General features: G+C 47.4%; 7 protein-coding genes across 7 annotated transcripts; 4 read left to right on the top strand and 3 right to left on the bottom strand.

Moving 5' to 3' along the window:
* Nucleotides 1-301: 301 nt before the first annotated feature.
* EYB26_000635 (uncharacterized protein) lies at nucleotides 302-2,531 on the bottom strand (the record flags this gene model as incomplete). The annotated part of the gene is made up of 6 exons (XM_054259951.1): nucleotides 302-1,086; nucleotides 1,139-1,300; nucleotides 1,354-1,777; nucleotides 1,834-2,019; nucleotides 2,082-2,143; nucleotides 2,213-2,531. The coding sequence occupies 6 exons, from the start codon at nucleotides 2,529-2,531 to the stop codon at nucleotides 302-304; spliced, it is 1,938 nt and encodes a 645-aa protein (XP_054115926.1).
* Nucleotides 2,532-4,313: 1,782 nt separating this feature from the next.
* EYB26_000636 (uncharacterized protein) lies at nucleotides 4,314-5,229 on the top strand (the record flags this gene model as incomplete). Its single annotated transcript, XM_054259952.1, has 2 exons — nucleotides 4,314-4,386; nucleotides 4,451-5,229. The coding sequence occupies 2 exons, from the start codon at nucleotides 4,314-4,316 to the stop codon at nucleotides 5,227-5,229; spliced, it is 852 nt and encodes a 283-aa protein (XP_054115927.1).
* Nucleotides 5,230-5,503: 274 nt separating this feature from the next.
* Nucleotides 5,504-6,407, bottom strand: EYB26_000637 (uncharacterized protein; the record flags this gene model as incomplete). The annotated part of the gene is made up of 4 exons (XM_054259953.1): nucleotides 5,504-5,724; nucleotides 5,781-5,874; nucleotides 5,933-6,180; nucleotides 6,239-6,407. The coding sequence occupies 4 exons, from the start codon at nucleotides 6,405-6,407 to the stop codon at nucleotides 5,504-5,506; spliced, it is 732 nt and encodes a 243-aa protein (XP_054115928.1).
* An 882-nt stretch (nucleotides 6,408-7,289) lies between these two features.
* Nucleotides 7,290-8,106, top strand: EYB26_000638 (uncharacterized protein; the record flags this gene model as incomplete). Its single annotated transcript, XM_054259954.1, has 2 exons — nucleotides 7,290-7,634; nucleotides 7,702-8,106. The coding sequence occupies 2 exons, from the start codon at nucleotides 7,290-7,292 to the stop codon at nucleotides 8,104-8,106; spliced, it is 750 nt and encodes a 249-aa protein (XP_054115929.1).
* Nucleotides 8,107-9,478: 1,372 nt separating this feature from the next.
* EYB26_000639 (uncharacterized protein) lies at nucleotides 9,479-11,594 on the top strand (the record flags this gene model as incomplete). The annotated part of the gene is made up of 2 exons (XM_054259955.1): nucleotides 9,479-11,021; nucleotides 11,074-11,594. The coding sequence occupies 2 exons, from the start codon at nucleotides 9,479-9,481 to the stop codon at nucleotides 11,592-11,594; spliced, it is 2,064 nt and encodes a 687-aa protein (XP_054115930.1).
* Nucleotides 11,595-12,942: 1,348 nt separating this feature from the next.
* On the top strand, nucleotides 12,943-15,593 carry EYB26_000640 (uncharacterized protein; the record flags this gene model as incomplete). Its single annotated transcript, XM_054259956.1, has 6 exons — nucleotides 12,943-12,945; nucleotides 13,090-13,194; nucleotides 13,260-13,264; nucleotides 13,329-13,716; nucleotides 13,773-13,879; nucleotides 14,504-15,593. 6 exons carry the CDS (start codon nucleotides 12,943-12,945, stop codon nucleotides 15,591-15,593), a joined length of 1,698 nt encoding a protein of 565 aa, XP_054115931.1.
* Nucleotides 15,594-17,088: 1,495 nt separating this feature from the next.
* Nucleotides 17,089-18,810, bottom strand: EYB26_000641 (uncharacterized protein; the record flags this gene model as incomplete). The annotated part of the gene is made up of 2 exons (XM_054259957.1): nucleotides 17,089-18,448; nucleotides 18,509-18,810. The coding sequence occupies 2 exons, from the start codon at nucleotides 18,808-18,810 to the stop codon at nucleotides 17,089-17,091; spliced, it is 1,662 nt and encodes a 553-aa protein (XP_054115932.1).
* Between the last annotated feature and the right edge of the window lie 301 nt (nucleotides 18,811-19,111).

Genomic DNA, 19,111 nt, shown 5'->3' on the forward strand with positions numbered 1-19,111 from the left:
GGACTGGATATGTATAACTATTCTAAATCAACCTGAAAACATTAAGCATCTAGGTAAAGGGGAACTACTCTCGTAGTAGATATTTAATATCACATGTACTCTTTCAATCTAGGCTAAGCATTATCCTCCCTCCAGGGGTCCATAGTATTGGGGTAATCGATCTGTTCAAGTTGATATCCATTCTCAAAGCAAGAATGACAAACGCAAATGATACAAGTTATGTATAGGGTGGACGCAAAAATTGAATTTGCAAACCACAATATTTGAAAGGCTAGAAGCATAATCCTATCCCTTTTTAATGTTACCATGAAAAACTCTCCTCAAAAAACTCCACCGTCTTTTTACCCTGCACTTCCCTAACAGCCTTGCGAACTTCATCACCCATTCCACCCGGTCCACAGACACTAACGGCCATGGCACCGATCTGTTGTGCCATTTCGCGTTCCAGTACTTGACGGAAGAATGGCTTGCCAAGGTTTATTGTTACCGGCGCTGTTGGGGTGCTGAGTTGAGTCCAGTCTTGGAAGAGTTGGTTCCGTGTGCTCGTGTTTGTATTTGTATTTGTGGTTGTGGTTATCTTGGTGGCAACGTTGCTTAGGCTTGGGGTTAGTATGTGAGTTTTCTCGTCATCATGCTGGTAGTAATCTTGGTCTATGGTTTTGTTGAGTGTGGAGGAAGATGAGGACCCGGTCGGCGATGATAGTTCGGTGAGATGAGGGTGAGGATAAGGATATGGACGGGAGAAAGAGGGAGAATCCTTTGGAAAAGTTTTTGTATGTGCTGGTGTCACAGGGGTGATTTCGTCGTTGTAAGGGTTGCTTCGTTTCTCCTGGTTGCAAATGAGGGAGGAATATCTAGCTGGTAATGGGTCGATGTTGAAGGTATCAGTGTTGCTGCTGCTGTAGTATGTCGTCAAATGTACGTTGACTGAAAGGGAGAGCGTGCGCTCAAAACATGTGTCATTGTAAATAGAATAGGGGCTCCGAGAGTCTAGGGTTGTCGATGCGTTTGAGAATGCAACTGAGCCTTGAACGACGGGGTGATTTAGAATAGAAGTCATCCAGGGCTGAACCCATTGAAGGTGGTCTATCTCTGTTAACTAGCCATGTCAATCCTTGGAACTAGGAGCTAGGCTTACCAATGCTGCGTACCACCCACAATAGTGTGATTCGCCGAGTGGCTACAGAGCCTTTTGCAAACTCATCAACCAGTTCTCGAAGGTATGAGATGGAATGTGTTATCCCGATGCCTCCTGCTATCAGAACGGTAGAACCATACGAACCAAACGAGTGTATAGCGCCTTATTCTCATCAGCATTGACATTGACATGCATATGGTTTAAATAGAACGTACCAAAAGGACCCTCAGCCAAAACCAAAACGCGACGTTGAAGACCAACTTTTAACCCGACTGATTTCAACATCTTTTTGGTAAAGCCATCCCTTTTCCGGATCAGAAAAGACACTGTACGTTGCGTATCTCGAGCAGTATCACTCAAAATACTTCTAGACGAGCTATTGCTGCTTCTTTCTGAGTCCATTGCCGAGAATGAGCCATGTGGCTTGTCGGCCGATTCCCAGGCGGCGGAGAATGGATGAGATGTCCATAATCCCAGGGAAGGTATGTACAGATACATGTATTGGCCGGCTTCAAACTTCCATGGGCGAATTACGGTCACATCAACTCGTGCAACATCGCCTGGAAGAAGTTGGATAGTAGCTGAAGTCAAGCTCTTGCCGCAGTTTCGCCACGCGACGATAGCCAGTCGTAGTAGTCTCTGCCAAACTTGTGAGCCGGGCTTATAGTAAGTTTTGTAATGAATTGACTGCTTACATCCATAGCCCAAGTTATTATAGCTCCAAGGAAGATCCATTTCTGCACGAATTTGTGTAAATGATACCACAACGCAACAAATGATGCCGTAACCAGAATGATGTGGAAGTGGAGGAAGAACTCGTAGAAAGCGTGGCGGAAAGGAGACAGCGATTGAAAAAGGATAACAACAAAAGCTATAATTGCCTTGGTCATGTCAGTATGAAGCTATGGTTCTAGCTTTGTCTAATCATGACGGCCATACATACCACGAAACCATATGTAAATATCGGATTATGGAACAGATGATCTGGGATTGTGTCCCATCCCCCTGAAGATTAAATAATCAGACAACATTCCTCGTAATACCATCATTAAACTCGACATAAATCCAACTTACTCGACATACCAACACGAACAAGCACTGCCATAGTATGAGCGACAGCTTCCGCCACAACGATCCGACCCAGCCAGCGATGGACAAGGTTGAAGGCATCAAAAGGCACCCTTAGCACCAAAATCAACGGGTTGTTTCGGCCAGCGGTTATGACCAATGGAACTAGATTGACAATCGCGAGGGTTCCTGTTGTTCCTATCAAGCAACGCAGCGACTGACTGATGGACTGGGACCAGTCAACGACAGCCACACAAATCAAGACATTCAAGGCAATGTAACATATTATCAGCAATGTTTCAAGTCTTGTTGGGATATTTCCCATATTGATATGACCTCGACATATCCGGAATTCGCGATTGTGTCTTCGTTCAAATAGAGGTGCATAAAGCAGGTGTCGATTGAGCCATGCTTTGGGGCGGTTTGGACGATGAAAGGAGATTTTGCAGTCATGACGAATTGCAAATTTCAGACGTTGATTGTTTATAAAATCCGACCAAATTCGATATAGGAAGGCTATTGAAGCACAGCCGACTAAGGCCATTATAGGCACATAGACGAGGATCATACCTACTGGAGAGGGTTCATGGGCTCCTTGATGACCGGTTTTTGTGGTCATATTCGCCGTGGCTGAGCCTGTTCCGTCCATCGTTACTTCGATCTATCCGTTTGTATGCTTTTGAGCCGGAGGGGGAGCTTGTCATTCGAACGTTGAGTGAAAATAATGGAACATTGCTCCCAAGTGCTGCGTACCGTCAAGTTTTGCTCTGCAAGGCGAAGGAGGTGTGGTTGGCCTCCTTTTCACTCTTAATTTATGTCAAGACGTCGACAAATGGTATGCCACACAGGACTTGGGAGGTGGACCTCATCTCTGCAGCAGTACTCTGGATATCTTTCAGCGATAGAAGTTCCTTCAACTACACCACCCATCTTGATAAAACAAGGGCCGCCAGTTTCACACAGGCTGGAGGGAATGAGTGACGTATACAGAGGGGTAACATGGCCAAAGAGATTGGAGCAGATATGCCACGGTCGACGAGCCGCTGCAGATTGGCCCTCTTCATGGGAAGGTTGGAATGTCGAAAGACGAAGGAGTCATCGGATTCCTGAATGCGGACATTGCTGATAAGCTGATAGGGTACGTGGAGTTCATGGTCTGGAATGTTTGTAGGACGTTCAATGGCCACAAGAGAAAATGCCCTTCACTGTCAATGTTCATCGTCATCTTGAATCTCTAGGACAAACTGTAAGATGAAGAAGAGGCCTTGTCTGTTGTTGATTCTTGTTGGAAGGAAGGTGCAAACAATTGCGCCGCATTCCGTTTGAGAAGGTTTGTGTCAAGTCTCGAGGCAACCCTACTCACAATTCTAGCATCGCTTTGGATGGCTTTTTCATCTTCGGAATGTATGCTCTTTGAATGATGGTAGCTAGCGTTATCTACATGAATAAATCATCAAAATTAGGACGTGGTGAAAGAATCAGACGTTCTCAATGTTGACGAGGCTTAGGGTTTAGGGCTAGCAGGTCGTTTCAAGGATTATTGGTGTAACGAAATCGAACCGTGCGATGTATACAGGATATTGAGAAATATTATAACTAACTAGCTTAGTTCATACCTATATTAGATCATATCATCAAATAACTCTGTCAGCAAGCATTGCAATCGGACGGGTTAATCCAAACCGCACCCTACCACAGAGTAGATCGAGTCAAGTATTCCGAGGCTTTGCCCCGTAACAACCGCCCGGGTGTAACAGCGGGCTTTTGTCAAGATACCCCTACCTATAGTTTGTAGTTAGTATTGCAATCTCTTGGAAGAATTTAATCGAATCGGAGCGGACAGCGAGCTGACATGTTCAAAAACACCACTCGGAGCCCGTTCTCGGCGTTATGATACCGCCCCCATTTCCTTGCTGCGAGATATGGAGGGGTCTTATGCAGAAGTTTAACCCATTTAGACAAGAGCTGATAATTTTGATTTAATCTTCGACCGTATAAGCCTCACGTGTCATGATTTTACTTTCAACATCATTTCGTGCCTCTTTGTTCACAGTCTGAATCCATCTACCAAAGAGGGAGGCTACTTGGATAAGAAAACAATAACAAGATGGGGAAGAAAATCCGCATCCTCGGTCTTCATGGCTACGGAACGAGCGGAGCCATCTTCTCATCGCAAACCTGTGATTACTCCAACGCAATCCACGATCACTGTCAGTACAATCACAACTAACTATGCAAACACAGCATCCTTTCGCCGCTACCTCGAACAACAATACGACCAAATTGGCGATGGTGACACATTCGACTTCGACTTCGCCAACGGCTTCCTTGACTCCAGCCCAGCAGCCGGCATAGAACTCTTCTACAACCCTCCCTATTACTCATGGTGGCCCGCCGACCCAAGCCTGGAAGACATGGCAAAGGCCCGCGAACGACTCAAACTCTACCTTAAACAAAACGGTCCTTTCGATGGGGTGATTATGTTTTCGCAGGGCTGCACGTTAGGCTCCAGTCTGTTATTAGAGCATTATAAGGATACACCGCAGGACCCGCCACCATTTAAATTTGCGATTTTTATTTGTGGTGGTCCGTCGCTCAAACAGTTGGAGTCTGAGTTTGGATTTACCATCAATTCGGAGTTGTGGGAAGTCGATGCTGCGTCGCGCCGGGCTCTGGCACGTCGAGCTGATACGGCCGCGATTTTGGCGCAAGGCTCAGATCGCTGGTCAAATGATGTTAACGATATTACCGACTACTCAGTCAAAGAATTAGTAGATATGGTGAAGGGACCGTATCAGATCAAGATCCCCACGGTGCATGTTGTGGGTCGTAAAGACCCCAGGAATTTGGCTGGTCATCAGTTGCATGCTATCAGTCATCCAGATATTGCCAGGATCTTTGAGCATGAGGGCGGCCATGATATTCCGAGGAATGAGGCGACGAGTACCACTATTGCGAGGCTGGTTAGATGGGTGTCTTCCTCGATTACTGCGGAAAAAGCGAAGCAGATTCGTGGTATATAGGTGATTTTGATAGATGTTCACGATCAATGCATAGTTAATAGATTCAGATCTTTCTATAGATATCAATACATAATTATGTTAAGCCATTGTCTTTATAAGGAACCGGGTGTATCAAACCAGAAGCCATTCTAAAAAAGAAAATCGTGACATCATTAGTCGCAAGAAAGCAAACAACCCAATGCACCAAACATGCCAAGTATAACATAGGGTATCAGGTGTATGAACTGCAAGAAAACGGTTTTCCTTCCAAGATCGTGTCTTGAGGTAAGTTGGATCAGACAATGGTTTTTTCATTATCTATCTCTCCATTTGGTTGAGTCTCTGCCTTGGCTCGTCGCACTGCATCTTGCTCTTCCTGGCCATGACGAGAAAATGGCCCATGCTTGTCGTCGTGATTTTGTGATGCAATCAAGAGATAACAGCTACCAATGGTGGCGACCATGCCCGGCCAGAGGAGGATCACAGATGCAAGACATTTTGGATTGTGTCGGTAGTCTTGAAAGATCTCCAATCAGTCTCGTTCTGGATTATGCCCTAGGGAACCAACTTACAAAGGTTCGGGTTCTTGATTGATGCCTCAAGCAATCGAGTTGCCTCGTTTGCATCAACGCCGGAGATGTATGCGTGTCTGGTGGCGACAATAACCTATAACATAATGTGTGAGCATGTAATCTCTTTGGTCTGCAGGGTGTTGAATACATACTGTCATCGCAATAGCATCTGCAGAACACATGACGGTGATAACCGCCGTACATATCTTCCAAGCAAGGTGAACCGAGCGAGTTTCATGACGTTCCGGCCAGAATAAATCGAAGAAAAACGCAGCTCCAAGGATTGTGGCAACAGCAATTCCCACGAAGATGTTATACGAAGCGATCCCGACAAAATCATTGTTATATACTGTGGCCAAGTGGTTCTGTTTCTCGATGAAGGATTGCTGGTCGACGTAATCTGTTATATCAAGAGTGTTAGTATATTCGGAATGCAAAACATGGATAGGAGGTCTAACCCGACAAGGCTGCTGTGCCCACTGACTCGGAGCAAACGCAGAGGATCATGGCGAGTTGGTAGACAATCATCTTGACTCTTCGCAAATGGTATACCCGAGTAAACATGTACGACGACTTGAATTTGGACCACTGCATTGCATGCAGGTCCAAGCCCCATATCACAGCCATGTTGAATATGTCCTAAGTCAAGGCGAAGCCCCACGATAGAGAAATGGCACTCTCTAGCTGCCCTGACTACCCTGAATTTGAGGTTTCTTTTAGTACGGCTCCCACTTCCGGCGACTATACAACGCTTGCAATGGATTATAGAAATAACCGACACTCTTGAAAGATAAAAGAGATGTCGAATTTGCAAAGGAGGAAACCGAGAAGTTGTCTTCAAGGCGCACGATCCTCATTGATAACCCGGACCAGATATAAAGATTGAAAGGGCTGGTTCGGCCAGTGAGATCCTGTGAGAGCATCGGGAAGGAGGAGCAAGCATGACTCGGAAGGCAGCGACGTCGTCGTTGTACACTGTCAGGAAATGACGTCAAGCATCCCGGACAGGCAACTGTTTCTTTTTGGCGGGATCGTCATTTGTATGGCGACATCAGGTGGAACAAGACTCCGTCTATAGCAGACAGTTGCTGTCAATTTCTACTGTCCTATAGGAGCATTCGGCTTTGCTAGTGTGTACCGGTGCAGTACCAGTTGACGGTAGTAGTTGTATAACTACAGAATGACGCATACAGAAGTGAACATCTCCGCCATTTCTTGTTTCTCCAAACCGTCCATCCACCTTCCTCTCGATTCCTGACGTGGCCGCCAAGACGACTCAAATATGTGATTTTAATTGAACATCCAACACATACATAGATTGGTGATGCGGTGGTTGTTTCTATATATGCGGAGCCTATCGGCCCATCATTGTTCCGACTAGGTACGGTACTGAACCGTAAGCTACAAATTGTTTCTAGAAATTTTGACGAACCAAGATAGCCTGACACTTTCTCGTTCCACTCCATCCAGCAAATTTGTCTACGTATACCAGTTTCAGTTTACGGTATCATGATCGAACCTACTGCTACCATATCGCCTCTGGGTCGTTCAGACGGTTCCGCCATCTACACCTGTCCAGCTACCGGTTTCCAAATCCTAGGGTCTGTGAACGGCCCAATCGAGCTTCCTGCTCGTCGCGATGCACAGAAACCCGAAGAGGCAACAATTGAGGTGCTAGTGAAGCCTGCCACCGCCCAGAGTGCCGTTGGGGAAAGATATGTGGAAAATATATTGAAAACTTTACTAGGCAAAGTCATACTCGGAAGAGAAAAGGGCTTTGCAAGGCGGGGCATCGTTATTACTCTCCTTATTCAAGGTAGTTCCAGTGATGGAAAAATAGAGAGAGGAGACTCGGTAAGCTGTCTCTTGTTGCATCGACGTTTTTGTAACTCTGACACTAATGGTATGTTTTCCCGGTTAGTACTTGCCCACACTACCTGCGCTCCTTCACGCCGCTCTTCTTGCTCTGCTCTCCGCCGCCATACCATTGTCAATGACATATACAGCCACGATCTTGGCCGTCGATTCGTCAAATAAAATCATTCGCGAACCCTCTCTTGATGACTGCGCAAAAGCAAATTCACAGCATGTCCTCGCATTCTCGTCAAAAGGCCACCTCCTTCTAAGCGAAAGCGAAGGATCTTTCGACTTTGATACTTGGGATCGGGTTTATGAGCAAGCCCTTGCAACTTGTCGGCAGTCGAAAGTCACGGGTCAAGACGGTGATATCTCAATGGACGCGAAACATACACTAGAAAACTTTGTCAGGGAAACAGTTGAACACAAGATCGCCTCGGATTACTCATGGTCCGACACTGCGGCTTGAAAGTTTGTACCGCTGTCAGGGCGGCTTTCTACCAGATTATCAAGGACCAAGGGTCTTTTGTCAGGGATTACTTCGATGTTGGTGCTAAGCATTCAAGCCTCACGACGATAGATGCTCATGCGGAAGATTAATTGAGCAACCTAAGCTAGAAGTCGTTGTGATACTCGCCTCTGAGGGTCCGACACGGAGTGACACTGTTGGCCGAGCTTCAGGAGGTGCTGGGCCGAGCCGTGTAGGTCGGTCCTAGGTTTCGCGACTGACCTTTAGGTCTTATCTAGAGCTCCTATGGAGAGCATCCATACCGTAGGATTGCGATGGAGACTAAATAGTGACTATGTTTGAAAAGTCGGACGGGGCGCTTTTCAAGCAAGTGGCTGACTGTTAAACATGTCTGAAGCTCAAGCGACGTTCTCAGATTTAGCGGGTTTGACTTGTTGGTCTGATATAATGCTACCAGCCATAAACGATAGCTAGCTAGAGATGAGACTCAGAGAAGAAAACTAGCTAGCACTCGAAATGAAGCAATCTGAAACCGGAAAGCGTGTCACCAAGTGACGAGCTAGTCCTTCACCAGCCATCTTAGTCAGCATCGAGATATAACTAGTTATCGCAAAACAAGCTCCTTGTGTTTGAGATTTTGCGACCAGTCTGGTCGAGATGATTGTTGGCGTTTCTTCTGTCCGAATGCGTCTCTCCACTTGCCATATATTGTAATTTACTAAGTAAGACTGTACTGGCAATACCCGACGTGGTGTATCAAAACCCGCGTCAGCTTCAGTCACCAATAGTCAAAGTCATTTCTGAGTCGTAAGAGCGCCATATAATGCCGTCTCGTGCTCCTTCTTGATTTTGACTTTTTTTTATTGATTAATTACTATCACGAGCCTGCTGTGCGCACTGTGGGATTTCCTAGATAAGCCCACGGAGCCTTAATTATCATCCGGACCGGATATTGCTCCATCCTGCCCCACGTCCCACCTTTTCCTCTGGCAACTTATCACTCCGTGCTTGCGTGGCACTTCAGTCGCGTATATCCTTCATTGCTCCTTGTTCATTCCATTGGCCGTTGAAAATGCACTCTGCTTATATACATTGACACTCCTTCGTCTTTTCAACGGATCGACATCTCGCAATTCGCCGTCGCATCGCACAACGGCTTGCTTACTGTGCGCCGGGCCCCGTCAGCAGTCTTAATTGGCGTGCAACTGCGTGCAGCACGTATTAACTACTAATCGACTAGACCGCTGGACGGTTGTCGAGTCATCAACTCCAGCGGGATTAGTGATCATTGCGCGCGTGGGCACACTACCCAAAAATAACATTCCGACCTAGCTGTCCGGCGAATCGTCAGGTCGCCCTTACAATAAATCCGATGCCACAACCAGCCCCAGACGAGCCCTCCGTCAATGCCGGTATAAGGGCTCCTATGCCCGCACCAACCGAGATGCCTGCAACCTTCACACATCCCATACTATCTCCGTCAAACACCGGCTGCGACGTTGCTTCTTCACCTCCAGAATCACCCCACAGCCGGCTTCCGCTCTCCATCTTGCAATCACACGGCTCTTCTATCTCCTCTTCAACGTCTGTGAGCGCTGTGGGCGGATTACTGCTTCGAGATTATGCCCGCACGGCGGACCCATCTACAACAGACCAAGAAATTCATGTGAGAGAAGCACCAGTGGTTGAGTCTCAGTCCGCGGAGACTGTTCCTGTTCACCAACAGGCGGAAGCGCAGCATTTAGCACCAGCAGCAACAGACAAATTGGTAACTTCAGCGCCAACAACACCGTTTCTTCCTTTACGATCATTCCACACACACCGACAGGGAAATTTGTCCTTGGATACGATACCGCGGCAGACCATCATGAAGGCGCTAGCATCGAGACCACCTTTGAATGGCAATGCGCCATCGTTTACGTTGGCTTCGTCGCTGAACGGAGTTTTGAATGGATCAACCATGCCTAACGCGGAAGAGACAGAACAGGAAGAGAAAGACAGCACATCCAATTCTCAAAAATTGTCGGCGGTACTGTCTACCCTACAAGCACAGCATACTGGTTACTCAGACAAGTCCTCGGCGACGGCCCGGCTTGCACTTCAATCCCCGTGTTTCTTCCATCAACGATTTGACGATGCAGTCAACATCCAGAAAGTACTTGAAGAGATAGCAGACGATGAATGGCTGTCGCATTCACGTCTTGTACAGACGGCAACCGGAGTCAGAGAAGTTTCAAAACAACTGCAACGGCGGCCGATAAAGCGCGCTGTCAAGACTGTGATGATAGTCACCAAAGCGCGGGATAATCGTCTTGTCTATTTGACCCGCGAACTAGCCGAATGGCTTCTCAGTACCCCACGGTACGGAAAGGATGTAGGCATCACTGTGTATGTGGACTCAAAATTGCACAGTTCCAAACGGTTTGATGCTCCAGGGCTGATGGCCAAGGATCCTCGCTTCGAGTCGATGTTAAAGTACTGGACTCCTGATTTGTGCTGGACGTCACCGGAGAAGTTTGACTTGGTTCTCACGTTGGGCGGTGATGGTACGGTTCTGTTCACTTCATGGCTGTTCCAGCGCATTGTGCCGCCAATTCTATCTTTCTCGTTGGGAAGCTTGGGCTTCCTGACCAATTTCGAATTTGATAAGTATAAGGAACATTTGAATCAAGTCATGGGCGATGGCGGAATGCGCGTCAATCTGCGTATGCGATTCACATGTACTGTCTACCGGGCAGATCGAAGCAAAGGCGCGGCACCCGGAGATGTGGAGGAAGGGGAGCAATTCGAAGTATTGAATGAGTTGGTTATTGACCGTGGGCCATCGCCTTATGTGTCGAATCTTGAGCTATATGGAGACAATGAACTTTTGACGGTAGTTCAAGCGGATGGCTGTATCTTTTCCACTCCAACAGGTAAGCCGCCATCAACTGTGTCATATTGATGGAACATACTAACATGCATAAGGCTCTACTGCTTATTCACTTTCCGCTGGTGGCTCATTGATTCACCCATCTATTCCCGGCATCTTGTTGACTCCTATTTGCCCTCATACTCTTTCATTCAGGCCTATGGTCCTCTCCGACACTATGCTTCTACGTATTGCGGTGCCCAATCTCTCTCGGTCTACCGCGTACTGCTCTTTCGATGGTAAAGGCCGCATTGAATTGCGACAAGGCGACTATGTCACCGTCGAGGCGAGTCAATACCCCTTTCCGACCGTTGTCTCTGGTGGCGGTGAATGGTTTGAAAGCGTCCGTCGCGCTCTCAGATGGAATGTCCGCGGAGCGGTTCAGAAAGGCTGGAACGGCGATGTTGGCGAAAATGCGGAGAATGGACTGGACGAAGAGAATGTCGATTTTGACATTGACTTTGACAACGCCACAGCGGGCACTGATAGCGGCGTTGGCGCGAGTGAAGATGGAGATACATATGGCAATGGATCGGGCAGTCCGATGAGGAGGCAAATGAGTTTATTGAGCATGTAGTCTGCCACTGCCTGTTCTGTTTATATGCGCAGATACCCTATACATATGATATATATATATACACACACAACGAACGCACATGCGTAGAATTTCGCATCCTTGTTTCCGATCGAGGTACACGATACGTAGCGCTTCGCTTTGACAGTCTTTGTCTATTTTTGTGGATTGTTTATTTATACACGATATAGGAGATTATGCTGTTTGTCTGTCTGTCTGCTGAGAACAGATGAACGGCCAGTAGAGTTAATGCAGACTCTCCCGTCAACGCAATTGATACGGTTGGCGCGAACTTGAACTGTTTGAATGGTTACCATCTTCCTCGACGGTAAAATCCGAAAGGGTGGCAAGGTCTTCCTTCTATGGAGTATTATTGTAGGATGAAGGCTCACCGAGTTACGGAGATATCTCGCACATTTTAAGCGATGGATGTACCACATGATCTGGCTGGTAACCAAACTTAGATCCGCCCATCCTACCCCGGACCCATACGATGACACGCCTACTCCGTAGATCTCATCCAGCAACCACGCATTCGGCATCCGTCCACCGATCAAAGATTGACATACAAATCTGTACCATTCTTCGTGCCATGAGAAATGAACGGTAAACAAAGAGTCCGGCCCGGTCGGCCGAAATAGAGAACGAATAACGATGCGCGGATGGCTGTTTCCGAGGATCTGGGTCACATCCTTGGTCGAACCTCCCAAGATCTTGATATTTCGCCGGAATAGGTTAGGATAGGAGGGTGATGTTGTTACGATATACTCTGAATGGAGTAGCACAAGGAGCCGGTGAGATCAGGTGAGATCCTAGGAGTACGTGCCCTTTGAGGATCATTGGCCTAGCTCTACTTTATTCTGGTTGCTTTCTTGGTACTCCGTAAGTCCAGAATAAAAAGTCCGGGGTCGCTTAGATTGGATTGTTCTTTCGAGACGGCTTTCTGTAACTTCCTATAACTAGTTATATTTCGAATTCTCATCGTGAAAAGCATCATTGAACTGCGTTGGATACGTAGCTGGCTTGCTAGGCGTTGTTGTAGCTTATGTTTTCTTTTTGAGCATCACGGCCGGGAACCAAAAAAGAAACTTTACCTCTCTTTCTTTCTTTCTTCCCCCCATCATTTTCTTTCATTAACGTACGTTCGCTTTTGCCTTCGACGGTGTCCTATTCCATTATTACAATTGAACCGAACGTCCCGCGATGCAGGCTTGATAGTTGTTGTGTCTTGTCGGTCTTGTTGACAACGATTGGCTTTTGATCTACACGATTATTTACGCAAGAGTCAGCCGAGCTTGTACTATCCGAGCGATTACGAGTATCTCCGGCAAAAGATACCTATACTTCTAACATGGTAAGTCCAATGCACAATCTCATACAAAGCCTCGGTTCAGTTGTTCCTCTATCATGCAATGCGACATGATAAGCATCAAAGATCGCCGTCTTATCTGGAATTTGTCTGAATTGCACGTCGCACAACGCTCACGTGGCCTGCTAGCCCCACGCCGATTCTTCGTTTTTCGCTGCCGGTGCGTCCAAGGAGGAGGTGTACGTTCAGGTAATTGACCAAGCGACGGGATTAGTGACTGGGCAACGGAATTGGGTATGTCTCCATTGTGCAAGTGCAATTGAAAGATAGCGCCGTTGCTAACGTGGTTATGTTGTTAGGTTAGGTGAAACACCCCGCATCATCGACCACCAAATCGACAGGAATGGAAACTAATCTACAACTTATAGCAACCTCGCAAATGTAGCCTCCCTACTATGGCACGCCTACGCCTCCCTCCCCAAACCCTCCTCAGCCGTCAACTGGGCTGGCTTCTACGTCCGCGATGACCTTTTCCCTCTGCTCGCGTCCCCCAAGCGCTCAAACAGTATCTCCGGCTTAACCACAACCACAATCTCCACGAGCTACGCCTCGTCTCACGACAAGAAGTTACTTCTAGGTCCGTTCCAGGGTAAACCGGCCTGTCAGGAGATTCGGTTCGGACGCGGAGTGTGTGGAACGGCGGCGCAGAAAAGGGAGACGGTTGTGGTGCCGGATGTGTTGGAGTTTCCGGGACATATTGCCTGCGACGCGGATAGTCGGAGTGAGATTGTGGTTCCTATCATGTTTGATGGAGAGGTATGTAGACCCCGTAAAGAAGGAGGACGAGCCGATGGCTAAACTGTTCGTGCTAGACCGTTGCCATTATCGATATCGATTGCACCGAGCCCGCAGGCTTCGACGATGTGGATAAGAAATATCTGGAGAAGCTAGCTCAGCTGTTGGCAGAGAGCTGCGATTGGTAGAACGAAGAAAGCAAGAAAGATTTATGATTTTACGTTCCAATGTTATGTGGTGAGTCTGGGAGAGAAAGGGACATTCCTGTCGGTGTCAAGTCGGCATTGGTGTCTTACCTTGCCTTGGCTTGCCTTGTCAATGATTGTATGAGAATATAGTACTGTGTCTTTTTTCCTCATTTCCATCATGAAAGTGAATAATATCATTCTACGGAGTATCCGTACAGTGCGACGTTTTCCCTCCTTGGAAGTCTGTATAATACGTACGATATGATATGTACACTGCCACCTCTGTTCGTGTTGAATGTAACCGCTTGTCTCCAATTGACCAATCAGAGTAGAACTGACTCAATTCTTGGGAGCCGCTCCTTCTCCTTCAAGTTTGATTGGCCAGCACAGCCCAGTTTACAGCCCTGTAACAGACCCGTTACATTACCAGGTTTACAAGGTCAATACCCAGCCGTTACGTTTTGCTCGTTACCATCTAACTTAAAACCAGCCAAGTCGCCTCCTCTGTTTCCTCTTTCTCTCCTCTCTTCACCACCGAGAAAAAACAGACCGGAAAACTTCCACGTTGACAGCGCTCAGTGCAGGACTCTAGGTCCTGCTTCTCATTGCCTCTAGGGCAGTCCTCTCTCTACTTCCACAATCTCATCTACATGGTCAGCGGTTCTTCCAGATCCACCTGTGCCACCATGGAGCACTACCAACCAGCAGAGATACGCTATAGAAGCAACCGACCAGCAGCTTAACAAGCAGCAACAAGAGTCTTCGTTTTTTGATTTTTCCTTGTTTGAGCGTGATTCCCAAAACAGTTTTTCGTCTTCATCATCTTCGTCTACTTCTTCTCCGCATTCCATTCCCTTGTCGGATCATAATACATCACCATCATTATGGTCGGCTTCTCATCAAGTGGCCTGTGCTGCACCGGATTTATCACTAGATCAGTTTACTGGGGTTTTGGATCCGGACTTTTTCGCAAACCCGACCTCTGTTGTTGAGCAGCAGGGTGAATTATTCTTTGATTTCCCGCTTGACTTTGGCAGTGGCCAGGGTCAGGCTTTTAGTATTACTACCGCCACCACGACTAGTCCGGAGTTGCCTACCAGCAAGCCGACCACTAGTGCACCTCATATTACTATTGTCGAAGACTTATCATCTACCTGTTCCCCCGCGAACATGTCTGATGGAGGAAGCGTTCTCGCTCCCTCGGTCGACATCGGCAATATGAATATGGACCACTTTTACTCTACCCCGACTACTTCAGTCGGTTCTACGACCATGTCATCTATACCTTCAAGAGACTTCCACCCTCTTGTAACACAATTCCATCAACAACATCAACAACCTCTTCTCGCTCCCAAACAATACACTCCTCCATCTTCTTCCGTCTCGCCCACACTCAGTCACATTCATTCTATCGACCTGGACAATACCAACAGCAAGAGCACGAAAAAACGGTCTCGCGCTGAATCAACGGGCCTCAATCTATCAAGTAACAACAGCGCCCAAGACTCCGAAGAAGAGCGCATCGTCGAAAAACGTCGTCGCAACACCATGGCTGCGCGACGCTTCCGGCAACGGAAACAAGACCATGTCTCTGATTTGCAGTCTCAGCTGAGCAAAGTTACAAAGGAAAGGGATGATTTGAAACTACAGGTTGCGAAGTGGGAAGGTGAAGTTATGGCGCTGAGGAAGTTGTTGGAGATGAAGAAGTAGTTTTATTGTTGTTAGTGATACCAATATAACTTTTTTCCCCTTCGGGTATGAGTCCATTGTAGACAATTCTATCTTTTCTGTAGATTCGTATTCGCAATATCAGGAACTATTCCTTGATTTTCAAGCCCAGGTCTGTTGTATGCCTTAAGTGAGAGTTGCCTAGCCCTCGTTCACCATATACCGATATGCCGAGCGGTTGTACTCATTATTGCTCATCATGATCCAACAACGCAACAACAGTAACTATTTATCATAATGATTACGAAATGCTAAAAGTATGTCATGTACGTACGCCTACAAGGAATAGCACGTATATAATAACCATCTTTGTCTTCCAGCAGCTCTTGCGATTCTTCCACTTTCTGTCTTGTATATCTGTCTGTCTGTGGAGATGAGATCTCCAAATCATCAAGACATATACCTACATACTTCAATGTTGCTAGGGACGCATTTTTCAGAGCCGATTGCCTGGCTCGACGTCCTTTCACCAAACTCGTTAGATCTGAAAGCCCCCTCGTTCAGTGCAGAGTCAGTCGACCCTTGTACATATGTAGTTTCAAGGTGTCCTACCTAGGGGGCTAGCCTATATTATAACTCTACTCTGCAATGTAGAAGTGACGTCCATCGATTTAAAGAGATAAAACCCAAAAATACAAGATAAGAGAAAAAAATATATCTATAGTTATAAAATTAAACCCCCCATTTCACAAAACAGGCGTAATACAAAGGATCCAAAATTACATACCTTACACATAGAAAGATGTCCACCAAACAGAGGCCGCGAAAGTGAGTCATAATTTCTCATTGTTATTGAAAAGATTGGGATTTGGCGCTAGTCGGCGATGTGGTGGGGCAGTGGATGTATTGCTTAGTCAGGAATGATTGAGGTCGGGCCGGAGATAACTACTTAACTACGCGTTTGCAAATTACTATGTACTAACTACTCTGTACAGAGTATGTTGCCAGTATCGAGTGCGGGGTACAAATATCGCAAATCATTTTGATGCTCTTGGGGTCCATGGATATTGGGAAAGAGCAAGAGATCTTTGGTGGGGTACTGTAGGGTCACTGGGTATTTAGCATCAGTATGCGTGTACTATGATTTTGAGGCCTCTGGGGTTTCATAGCCCTAGCTGTAGGTGGTCTGCGTATACTCAACTGCTCAAGGAGCTCCTGGAACAGGTTCCTACTAGCGAGTTCGTAACCATAAGAAACCGTGTACGGTAAGAATGACTTCACCCATTACTCGACAGAATGCTAAAGTAGGTAGTTATATATCAGATATATCTGCAATGGACCAGGGTATATAACTATAAAACAGATACATCTGTAAACAGCTGGGTATAGATCATTATCTTAAACTGACTGACCAGTCAGCCCATATATTATTCACACAAAAGAATGACAACTGAACTTCCACCGCAGCGACCGCGAAGACTCAGCCACCTGCAACCATGAGAGTTTCTCGCATGTGACGAAACATTTGGTAAAGCGCCTAAACCGCAGCAGTAGACTCAACAGCCTTGTCCTCGGCGGCTGGAGAGGCCTCTTCAACGTGGAGATTGGTACCAGCCAAGGTGCTCTTGACATCAACAGCACCACTCTCAATAGCAGCCATGCGTTTGAAGGAAACGCCAGTCTTCCAAGGAGCGGTTCCAATGTATTTGATACCGTTGGGGTCCTCGAACATAGCCTCAGTCTCTTCAAGGGTCTTGCCCGCAGTTTCAGGGAAACCAAAGAAGACGTGAATGGTCATGGCGACGTTGAAAACACCAAAGATGATGTAAGTCTTGTAGCGGATGCTGGCGAAAGCAACGGGAGTGAAGAGACCCAATGCAGTGTTAAAGGCCCAGTTACCAGACGTGGCCATGGCGACACCCTTACCACGGAGACGTAGAGGGAACAATTCTGGTGGGTATATCCACGAGGCGGGACCCCAGGTAGGAGCAAAGGAAGCCACGAAGAGATAGGTACAGGCAATCAAACCCTTGGCAGGCGCGCCAGAGACTCTCATGGATTCGGCGGCAACGCCACCAATACCACCAGGAACAACGACACCGTGCGCACCCAGGATACCGGCGTTGGCAAACATGAAGATGGCCATGAGGGTCGAACCAAGTAACATCAAGTTACGGCGACCAACACGGTCAATGAAGATCAAAGCAGGCAGAGTCATGATAACGTTGATGATGTATTGAATGGAAGAAGCCAACAAAGCAGCGTTGCCGGTGTAACCAGCCATGGTGAAGATGTAGCCAATATAGTACATCATACAATTCATACCAGTGAGTTGAGACCAGATCTGAGTGAAGAGTCCAATCAAGGTACGGTTGATCATGTGGGGTTTGAAGAGGTCGAGGTAGGTGACATTGGCGTGGCGGCGCTCGAACTCGCACATCTCCTTGATATCTTGCAATTCAACCTGGACGAAAGGGTGGTTGGGGTCACCTTTGCCGTGGACGAGGGTAAGCACAGCGTGGCACTCTTCCCAGCGGTCCTGGCGGGCCAACCAACGAGGAGATTCGGGCAAGAAGGTCATGGCGAAACCGAGGAAAACGGCGGGGAGCATTTGCAGACCCCAGGGAATACGCCAAGCAGCAGTGTTGTAGTCTTGGGGAGTCTGGCCTCCAATGTACGAGCAGCCGAAGGAGATGTAATACATGATTAAGATACCCCACGTAATGGCCCACTGCTGGAGACCGACGAAACGGCCACGCTGAGTGGGAGGTGAAATCTCGGAGATGTAGACGGGAACTTGGGCAGATTCAAAACCGACGGCCAGACCGTTAATAACACGGCCAACAACAAGCATACCAATGTTCTGCGAGGCGCAGGTAAGGGTAGAACCGACCATCCTGAAACATGCAGTCAGTAAGTCATACCACAGCTGAAAGAAGAAGGGTCGACAAACTCACCAGACAATGCAACCGATGATGATAGACCATTTACGACCAATGCGGTCAGAGACGGGACCAGAGATAAGAGCACCAAGCCAGGAACCAGCAGGCATGGCCGCAGTAATACCTCCCTGATGCAGAGAAGTAGGACCACTACAGGTCGGGCTGTCATTGAATGGAGGGCCATCAGGACCCTGGTTGAAATAGCACAAGTAGGCTGGTTCGGTCAACTGGGCCGACACCGAGGCAATATCGAAACCAAACAGACCACCACCAACGACGGCGGTGGCTGCGATCACGTAGATGTTACCGATAGGCATCGTCGTTTGTGTCTCTTCTACACTCCCAAGAGATCGGTGAAGGTAGAAGATTACCTCTCTAGGAAGGAAAAGAATTTCTACTGCAAGGAAACAACCGAGAAGAGAAAAGAGGGAAGTGACATAGGGAGAAGGTAGACGGGGGCAACTACTTAAATACGCAGTATGGATACAAGCTTCCAGCTTCGTGCCGATCCCGAGTGAATTTATCACTCATCTCACATTGAGTCCCCCGCCTGCATGGCCCGGGAATACGACGTTGTATCGGATTTCTTCTTTCTGCGGTGGTCCCATGGCACGCATG

This window comes from Talaromyces marneffei, chromosome 1 (assembly GCF_009556855.1).
Source record: "Talaromyces marneffei chromosome 1, complete sequence".
Taxonomy (NCBI): domain Eukaryota; kingdom Fungi; phylum Ascomycota; class Eurotiomycetes; order Eurotiales; family Trichocomaceae; genus Talaromyces; species Talaromyces marneffei.